General features: G+C 47.5%; 1 protein-coding gene across 3 annotated transcripts in view; it reads right to left on the reverse strand.

Moving 5' to 3' along the window:
- Positions 1 to 10,663, reverse strand: part of LOC115182996 (dolichyl-diphosphooligosaccharide--protein glycosyltransferase subunit STT3B) — a 94,652-nt gene that overhangs the window by 35,595 nt on the left and 48,394 nt on the right. Inside the window, exons 1-2 of one of the 3 annotated variants that reach the window (XM_029744334.1) lie at positions 5,056 to 5,182; positions 3,470 to 3,757 (exon numbers count right to left, since the gene is read on the reverse strand). The exons of 1 other annotated variant lie outside the window; for it this stretch is intronic. In XM_029744334.1, coding sequence (XP_029600194.1) covers positions 3,470 to 3,742 — 273 coding nt within the window. In that variant the 5' untranslated portion in view covers positions 3,743 to 3,757; positions 5,056 to 5,182. Of the gene's footprint in view, positions 1 to 3,469; positions 3,758 to 4,825; positions 4,871 to 5,055; positions 5,183 to 10,663 lie in introns of those variants that run through there. One more of the 3 variants, XM_029744333.1, reaches the window with a different exon arrangement.

Consider the following 10,663-nt stretch of genomic DNA (forward strand, 5'->3'; position numbering starts at 1 on the left):
GCCCTGGGAGTGTGGTGTCAGGAAAATAACCTCTAACGCAATGTCAACAAAATAAAAGAGATGATTGTGGACTTCAGGAAACAGCAGAGGGAGCATCCCCCTATCCACATCGACGGGACAGTAGTGGAGAAGGTGGAAAGTTTTAAGTTCCTCGGCGTACACATCACGGACAAACTGAAATGGTCCACCCACACAGACAGCGTGGTGAAGAAGGTGCAACAGCGCCTCTTCAACCTCAGGAGGCTGAAGAAATTCGGCTTGTCACCAAAAACACTCACAAACTTTTACTGATGCACAATTAAGAGCATCCTGTATCACTGCCTGGTACGGCAACTGCACCGCCCGCAACCGTAAGGCTCTCCGGAGGGTAGTGAGGTCTGCCCAAGACATCACCTGGGGCAAACTACCTGCCCTCCAGGACACCTAGAGCACCCGATGTAACAGGAAGGCCAGAAAGATCATCAAGGACAACAACCACCCGAGCCACTGCCTGTTCACCCTGCTTCCATCCAGAAGGCGAGGTCAGTACAGGTGCATCAAAGCTGGGACCGAGAGACTGAAAAACAGCTTCTATCTCAAGGCCATCAGACTGTTAAATATCCATCACTAGCCGGCTTCCACCCAGTTACACAACCCTGTACCTTAGAGGCTGCTGCCCTGTATACATAGACATGGAATCACTTTCCACTTTAAATAATGGAACACTAGTCACTTTAATAATGTTTACATACTGCTTTACTCATCTCATATGCATATACTGTATTCTATTCTACTGTATTTAGTCAATGTCACTCCGACATTGCTCGTCCTAATATTTATACATTTCTTAATACCATTTTTTTACTTTTAGAAACACTAGGAACACAAGCATTTCACTACACCCACAGTAACATCTGTTAAATATGTGTATGGACCAATAACATCTGTTAAATATGTGTATGGACCAATAACATCTGTTAAATATGTGTATGGACCAATAACATCTGTTAAATATGTGTATGGACCAATAACATCTGTTAAATATGGTATGGACCAATAACATCTGTTAAATATGTGTATGGACCAATAACATCTGTTAAATATGTGTATGGACCAATAACATCTGTTAAATATGTGTATGGACCAATAACATCTGTTAAATATGTGTATGGACCAATAAAATGTGATTTGATGAAAGTGATATATTAACACTCTGGCTTCATTCATTCATTAGATCAGACATCACAACGCTAGGCCAATAACCTCAATATTTGATGCCTGCATTTAAACCAGGCTAGTGTAGTGTGGTGACTGACAGAACTTTGAGTTGAATCAACTGTGACAAATACAACAAGTATTGTCTCCACTAACCCATAGATAATATGTAAACTGGAGGGTGTGTCTCCACTAACCCATAGATAATATGTAAACTGGAGGGTGTGTCTCCACTAACCCATAGATAATATGTAAACTGGAGGGTGTGTCTCCACTAACCCATAGATAATATGTAAACTGGAGGGTGTGTCTCCACTAACCCATAGATAATATGTAAACTGGAGGGGTGTGTCTCCACTAACCCCATAGATAATATGTAAACTGGAGGGTGTGTCTCTACTAACCCATAGATAATATGTAAACTGGAGGGTGTGTCTCCACTAACCCATAGATAATATGTAAACTGGAGGGTGTGTCTCCACTAACCCATAGATAATATGTAACTGGAGGGTGTGTCTCCACTAACCCATAGATAATATGTAAACTGGAGGGTGTGTCTCCACTAACCCATAGATAATATGTAAACTGGAGGTGTGTCTCCACTAACCCATAGATAATATGTAAACTGGAGGGTGTGTCTCCACTAACCCATAGATAATATGTAACTGGAGGGTGTGTCTCCACTAACCCATAGATAATATGTAAACTGGAGGGTGTGTCTCCACTAACCCATAGATAATATGTAAACTGGAGGGTGTGTCTCCACTAACCCATAGATAATATGTAACTGGAGGGTGTCTCCACTAACCCATAGATAATATGTAAACTGGAGGGTGTGTCTCCACTAACCCATAGATAATATGTAAACTGGAGGGTGTGTCTCCACTAACCCATAGATAATATGTAAACTGGAGGGTGTGTCTCCACTAACCCATAGATAATATGTAAACTGGAGGGTGTGTCTCTACTAACCCATAGATAATATGTAAACTGGAGGGTGTGTCTCCACTAACCCATAGATAATATGTAAACTGGAGGGTGTGTCTCTACTGACTAACCCATAGATAATATGTAAACTGGAGGGTGTGTCTCTACTAACCCATAGATAATATGTAAACTGGAGGGTGTGTCTCTACTAACCCATAGATAATATGTAAACTGGAGGGTGTGTCTCTACTAACCCATAGATAATATGTAAACTGGAGGGTGTGTCTCCACTAACCCTATAGATTAATATGTAACTGGAGGGTGTGTCTCCACTAACCCATAGATAATATGTAAACTGGAGGGTGTGTCTCCACTAACCCATAGATAATATGTAAACTGGAGGGTGTGTCTCTACTAACCCATAGATAATATGTAAACTGGAGGGTGTGTCTCCACTAACCCATAGATAATATGTAAACTGGAGGGGGGGTCCTCACTAACCCATAGATATATGTAAACTGGAGGGTGTGTCTCCTACTAACCCATAGATAATAATGTAAACTGGAGGGTGTGTCTCTACTAACCCATAGATAATATGTAAACTGGAGGGTGTGTCTCTACTAACCCATAGATAATATGTAAACTGGAGGGTGTGTCTCTACTAACCCATAGATAATATGTAAACTGGAGGGTGTGTCTCTACTAACCCATAGATAATATGTAAACTGGATGGTGTGTCCTCTACTAACCCATAGATATATGTAACTGGAGGGTGTGTCCTCTACTAACCCATAGATAATTGTAAACTACCTACTAACCCATAGATAATATGTAAACTGGAGGTGTGTCTCTACTAACCCATAGATAATATGTAAACTGGAGGGTGTGTCTCCACTAACCCATAGATAATATGTAAACTGGAGGGTGTGTCTCCACTAACCCATAGATAATATGTAAACTGGAGGGTGTGTCTCCACTAACCCATAGATAATATGTAAACTGGAGGGTGTGTCTCCACTAACCCATAGATAATATGTAAACTGGAGGGTGTGTCTCCACTAACCCATAGATAATATGTAAACTGGAGGGTGTGTCTCCACTAACCCATAGATAATATGTAAACTGGAGGGTGTGTCTCTACTACCCATAGATAATATGTAAACTGGAGGGTGTGTCTCCACTAACCCATAGATATATGTAAACTGGAGGGTGTGTCTCCACTAACCCATAGATAATATGTAAACTGGAGGGTGTGTCTCTACTAACCCATAGATAATATGTAAACTGGAGGGTGTGTCTCCACTAACCCATAGATAATATGTAAACTGGAGGGTGTGTCTCTACTAACCCATAGATAGTAGGTAAACTGGAGGGCAAAGATGGCGATGCCCTCGTTGTCGAAGGAGCCCGCCACAGAGCGGGAGATGTAACCAGGGACAATAGCAATGAAGCACGCCGCCAGAAGCCCCGCCCCCTGGTTCCAGAGCTCGCGGGTCAGCAGGAAGGTGGCAATGGACGTGAGGCCGCTGAAGACGGGCGCCAGGAACACACACACGTCTCGGATGTGCACCGTGATGTGGAGCAGGTTCAGAACATAGTGGATGAGACCTGCTGTTACCATCAGACCTGGGTAAACCTGGAGAGAGAGAGACCAGCTGTTACCATCAGACCTGGGTAAACCTGGAGAGAGAGAGAGAGACCTGCTGTTACCATCAGACCTGGGTAAACCTGGAGAGAGAGAGACCAGCTGTTACCATCAGACCTGGGTAAACCTGGAGAGAGAGAGAGAGACCAGCTGTTACCATCAGACCTGGGTAAACCTGGAGAGAGAGAGACCTGCTGTTACCATCAGACCTGGGTAAACCTGGAGAGAGAGAGAGACCTGCTGTTACCATCAGACCTGGGTAAACCTGGAGAGAGAGAGACCTGCTGTTACCATCAGACCTGGTAAACCTGGAGAGAGAGAGAGACCTGCTGTTACCATCAGACCTGGGTAAACCTGGAGAGAGAGAGAGAAACCTGCTGTTACCATCAGACCTGGGTAAACCTGGAGAGAGAGAGAGACCTGCTGTTACCATCAGACCTGGGTAAACCTGGAGAGAGAGAGAGAGAGAGACCAGCTGTTACCATCAGACCTGGGTAAACCTGGAGAGAGAGAGAGAGAGAGACCAGCTGTTACCATCAGACCTGGGTAAACCTGGAGAGAGAGAGACCAGCTGTTACCATCAGACCTGGGTAAACCTGGAGAGAGAGAGAGAGACCTGCTGTTACCATCAGACCTGGGTAAACCTGGAGAGAGAGAGACCAGCTGTTACCATCAGACCTGGGTAAACCTGGAGAGAGAGAGAGACCAGCTGTTACCATCAGACCTGGGTAAACCTGGAGAGAGAGAGACCAGCTGTTACCATCAGACCTGGGTAAACCTGGAGAGAGAGAGACCAGCTGTTACCATCAGACCTGGGTAAACCTGGAGAGAGAGAGACCTGCTGTTACCATCAGACCTGGGTAAACCTGGAGAGAGAGAGAGACCAGCTGTTACCATCAGACCTGGGTAAACCTGGAGAGAGAGAGACCAGCTGTTACCATCAGACCTGGGTAAACCTGGAGAGAGAGAGCGAGAGAGAGAGAGAGCTACTTTCCTCTCCTAATCCATCCACTCACAATGCATACTGGGGTACCAGTCCCACACTCACAACACACTCACCGTGCCCCCCACTATCCTGCCCAGTGGGTACCAGGCCCGCACTCACCGTGCCCCCCACTATCCTGCCCAGTGGGTACCAGGCCCACACTCACCGTGCCCCCCACTATCCTGCCCAGTGGGTACCAGGCCCACACTCACCGTGCCCCCCCCCATCCTGCCCAGTGGGTACCAGGCCCACACTCACCGTGCCCCCCACTATCCTGCCCAGTGGGTACCAGGCCCACACTCACCGTGCCCCCCACTATCCTGCCCAGTGGGTACCAGGCCCTGTCATCGAACCAGTTGAGGAAGTCATAGAAGCCGTTGATGGTCAGATGGTGAGTAGATCTGTAGTTGAACCTGAAACGCAGGAGACAGAGAGACACTGTTAGTATGGAAGATATACACACAACCACATCACACCACTACACCACTACTACAGCACTACGACACTACAACACCAATACTACACTACTACACCACTACTACACCACTACACTACTACTACACCACCACTACTACTACACTACTACTACACCACCACTACTACTACACCACTACTACACTACTACCAGAGGTTTTAGACAGAAGGCTGAACTACACTGACTCAACATTCAGCTGTGAGTATGCTTGATAACTCAACATCTAGCCATGAGTATGCTTGATGACTCAACAGTATGCTTGATGACTCAACATCCAGCTGTGAGTATGCTTGATGACTCAACAGTATGCTTGATGACTCAACAGTATGCTTGATGACTCAACATCCATATGTGAGTATGCTTGATGACTCAACATCCAGCCATGAGTATGCTTGATGACTCAACAGTATGCCTGATGACTCAACATCCAGCCATGAGTATGCCTGATGACTCAGCAGTATGCCTGATAACTCAGCAGTATGCCTGATGACACAGAAGTATGCCTGATGACACAGAAGTATGCCTGAAGACACAGCAGTATGCCCGATGACTCAGCAGTATGCCCGATGACTCAGCAGTATGCCCAATGACTCAACATCCAGCCATGAGTATGCCTGATGACTCAACATCCAGCCATGAGTATGCCTGATGACTCAACATCCAGCCATGAGTATGCCTGATGACTCAGCAGTATGCCTGATGACTCAGCAGTATGCCTGATGACTCAGCAGTATGCCTGATGACTCAACAGTATGCCTGATGACTCAACATCCAGCCATGAGTATGCCTGATGACTCAACATCCAGCCATGAGTATGCCTGATGACTCAACAGTATGCCTGATGACTCAACAGTATGCCTGATGACTCAACAGTATGCCTGATGACTCAACAGTATGCCTGATGACTCAACAGTATGCCTGATGACTTGGATCGTGTTCAAAATCATAATGAAGTAGTTACAGAACAATCTAACCCAACAAAATATGTTTTGTTTTTATACAAGTTCCAAAGTGGAAAGCTAAAATGCCAATGGAAACAGAAATCCCTGCTGAGCCGTCTTGACGGAAGACAGCACACATTTAACAACTGTGCTCCATAATTGCATGAGAACGACTCAAACAATAATAGTTTTTGAAAAAAGATTAGGCTGAGCATTGTTTTTTCACAAAGTAAATGGAAAACAGAATTAAAATGTCACCCACATTTCAGTACTCTAGTCTCTCAAGTCTACGTCAGACAGACAAAGCTGTACTTTCAACAAACGCTGCTACATAGCCATATCAGTGTGTGCATGTCCCTCTCTCCGTAGCCATAGATTTAGCTGTGTGTGTATGTCCCTCTCTCCATAGCCATAGATTTAGCTGTGTGTGTATGTCACTCTCTCCATAGCCATAGATTTAGCTGTGTGTGTGTGTGTGTATGTCACTCTCTCCATAGCCATAGATTTAGCTGTGTGTGTATGTCCCTCACTCCATAGCCATAGATTTAGCTGTGTGTGTATGTCCCTCTCTCCGTAGCCATATCAGTGTGTGTATGTCCCTCTCTCCATAGCCATAGATTTAGCTGTGTGTGTATGTCCCTCTCTCCATAGCCATAGATTTAGCTGTGTGTGTATGTCCCTCTCTCCATAGCCATAGATTTAGCTGTGTGTATGTCCCTCTCTCCATAGCCATAGATTTAGCTGTGTGTGTGTATGTCCCTCTCTCCATAGCCATAGATTTAGCTGTGTGTATGTCCCTCTCCATAGCCATAGATTTAGCTGTAGGTGTGTATATATGTCACTCTCTCCATAGCCATAGATTTAGCTGTAGGTGTGTATATATGTCACTCTCTCCATAGCCATAGATTTAGCTGTAGGTGTGTCACTCTCTCCATAGCCATAGATTTAGCTGTGTGTGTATGTCACTCTCTCCATAGCCATAGATTTAGCTGTGTGTATGTCCCTCTCTCCATAGCCATAGATTTAGCTGTGTGTGTGTGTGTGTATGTCCCTCTCTCCATAGCCATAGATTTAGCTGTGTGTGTATGTCCCTCTTTCCATAGCCATAGATTTAGCTGTGTGTGTGTGTATGTCCCTCTCTCCATAGCCATAGATTTAGCTGTGTGTGTATGTCACTCTCTCCATAGCCATAGATTTAGCTGTGTGTGTATGTCCCTCTCTCCGTAGCCATATCAGTGTGTGTATGTCCCTCTCTCCATAGCCATAGATTTAGCTGTGTGTGTATGTCCCTCTCTCCATAGCCATAGATTTAGCTGTGTGTGTATGTCCCTCTCTCCATAGCCATAGATTTAGCTGTGTGTGTGGAAAACGTTATATTTGACTCGGGGTCTTTCCATTCCGAATAAAGTTGGAGAGCAAGCCGTTTCTTTTCTTAAAGAAGTTGAAGCTGGTAAGGCTTGGAATAAATACATCAGCCTTGGTAATATATTCATTTTGATTACGTTGACCCTACCTAACATAGAAATAGGGAGAGTTCTCCATCTCTAAACATCAGATTCAATCTTATCTATTAAAAAAAGGACAGGAGTTGATTTTACAGGCCTCCTCCAAATCGCATGGTATCAATACACCCAGGTATTTTCATGTGTGTCTTTGTCCATTTCCACTGAAATGTACTTTGCAAGCTTGAAAAGTCATAGTATACATTGAATCATGATACACAACCATATGAGTCGAGTTGCAAAATAAGTGACAGAATATGTTTTGGTTCAAATACAGTCAAATGTAATCTGCATAAAATGACATCACGTGTTGTTGTCTATTCCCTAGGATTGAGCCATGAGTTGTAATTATTGACGCTCAGGGTTCCATGGCTAAAGTAAATAAATAACTGGACAGAGGGCATCCCTGTCTGGTGCCTCTTGATAAGTTAAATGGATCAGATATTTGGTCTTTTTTTCTTATAGCTGCTTTGGGCGATTTATATAATAGCTCAATCCAGGAAATAAATACCAGACCAAAACCAAACTTTTCTAAAGACAGCCAACAAATATGCCCATTCCACCCTACCAAACTATTTAGACCCAGCAGCACCAGACCGGTAGAGGACTAGTGAAGACATGAACTGTAACCGGTAGTTATCTGACCGGTAGAGGACTAGTGAAGACATGAACTGTAACCGGTAGTTATCTGACCGGTAGAGGACTAGTGAAGACATGACTGTAACCGGTAGTTATCTGACCGGTAGAGGACTAGTGAAGACATGAACTGTAACCGGTAGTTATCTGACCGGTAGAGGACTAGTGAAGACATGAACTGTAACCGGTAGTTATCTGACCGGTAGAGGACTAGTGAAGACATGAACTGTAACCGGTAGTTATCTGACCGGTAGAGGACTAGTGAAACTACTAACCACAGTAGGAGGCAGGGGGGCTGAGGAAGGGGGGCTGAGGAAGGGGGGCTGAGGAAGGGAGGATGAGGAAGGGGGGCTGAGGAAGGTCAGGGCTGAGGAAGGGGGGGCTGAGGAAGGGGGGCTGAGGAAGGTCAGGGCTGAGGAAGGGGGGCTGAGGAAGGGGGGGCTGAGGAAGGTCAGGGCTGAGGAAGGGAGGCTGAGGAAGGGGGGCTGAGGAAGGGGGGCTGAGGAAGGGGGGCTGAGGAAGGGGGGCTGAGGAAGGGAGGATGAGGAAGGGGGGGCTGAGGAAGGGAGGATGAGGAAGGGAGGCTGAGGAAGGTCAGGGCTGAGGAAGGTCAGGGCTGAGGAAGGGAGGCTGAGGAAGGGAGGCTGAGGAAGGTCAGGGCTGAGGAAGGGGGGCTGAGGAAGGGAGGATGAGGAAGGGGGGCTGAGGAAGGGAGGATGAGGAAGGGGGGCTGAGGAAGGGAGGATGAGGAAGGGAGGCTGAGGAAGGGGGGCTGAGGAAGGTCAGGGCTGAGGAAGGTCAGGGCTGAGGAAGGGAGGCTGAGGAAGGTCAGGGCTGAGGAAGGGAGGATGAGGAAGGGGGGCTGAGGAAGGGGGGCTGAGGAAGGGGGGCTGAGGAAGGGAGGATGAGGAAGGGAGGCTGAGGAAGGGGGGGCTGAGGAAGGTCAGGGCTGAGGAAGGTCAGGGCTGAGGAAGGGAGGCTGAGGAAGGGAGGCTGAGGAAGATCAGGGCTGAGGAAGGTCAGGCTGAGGAAGGGAGGCTGAGGAAGGTCAGGGCTGAGGAAGGGAGGCTGAGGAAGGGAGGCTGAGGAAGGTCAGGGCTGAGGAAGGGAGGCTGAGGAAGGTCAGGGCTGAGGAAGGGAGGCTGAGGAAGGGAGGCTGAGGAAGGGGGGCTGAGGAAGGTCAGGGCTGAGGAAGGTCAGGGCTGAGGAAGGGAGGCTGAGGAAGGTCAGGGCTGAGGAAGGGAGGATGAGGAAGGGGGGCTGAGGAAGGGGGGCTGAGGAAGGGAGGCTGAGTAGAGTAGACTGAGCAGTCAACATGAAAGCAATGAAGTTGAATTCTTTCCTCCCTAGTAACGGGCAGCGTTCCATTTATCTCTCCCTCCATCTCTCCCAAACTCCCCTCTCGTTTTAGTAAAAACTACATTTCACACCTCATGAAGATATATCAAATGTTTCACTGATCTGCAGCAGGCTGGAACGACTGTTTGTTAGTGGAGAGAGACGGGGAAAAGTGAGAGAAGAGAGGGAGACGGGGAGTGTCAAGGAGGCAGAGGAGGGGCGGTATGGTGTAGGGGGAGGTATGGTGTAGGGGTGTAGGGGGAGGTATGGTGTAGGGGGAGGTATGGTGTAGGGGGAGGTATGGTGTAGGGGGAGGTATGGTGTAGGGGTGTAGGGGGAGGTATGGTGTAGGGGGAGGTATGGTGTAGGGGGAGGTATGGTGTAGGGGTGTAGGGGGAGGTATGGTGTAGGGGTGTAGGGGGAGGTATGGTGTAGGGGGAGGTATGGTGTAGGGGTATAGGGGGAGGTATGGTGTAGGGGGAGGTATGGTGTAGGGGGAGATATGGTGTAGGGGGAGATATGGTGTAGGGGGAGGGAGGGTGTAGGGGTGTAGAGGGAGGGAGGGTGTAAGGGGAGGTATGGTGTAGGGGGAGCTATGGTGTAGGGGTGTAGGGGGAGGTATGGTGTAGGGGGAGGGAGGGTGTAGGGGGAGGAATGGTGTAGGGGGAGACAGAGGACGGGAGGAAGGGGGAGACAGAGGGGAGGGAGGGTGTAGGGGGAGGAATGGTGTAGGGGGAGGAATGGTGTAGGGGGAGACAGAGGACGGGAGGAAGGGGGAGACAGAGGGGAGGTATGGTGTAGAGGGAGGTATGGTGTAGAGGGAGGTATGAGGGTAAATACCAAAAAAAAATTTGTAAATGGGTGGAAAGCAAGAGTTGTCTCTCTCTCTCTCTCCTCTCTCTCTCTCTCATCTCTCGTCTCTCTCTCTCCTCTCTCGCTCATCTCTCCTTCTCCTCTACCTCGTCTCATCTCTCGCCTCTCTCTCTCTCTCTCTCTGTCCTCTCTCTCTCTCCTCTCTCT

This window comes from Salmo trutta, unplaced genomic scaffold (genome assembly GCF_901001165.1).
Source record: "Salmo trutta unplaced genomic scaffold, fSalTru1.1, whole genome shotgun sequence".
In the NCBI taxonomy this organism is placed as follows: domain Eukaryota; kingdom Metazoa; phylum Chordata; class Actinopteri; order Salmoniformes; family Salmonidae; genus Salmo; species Salmo trutta.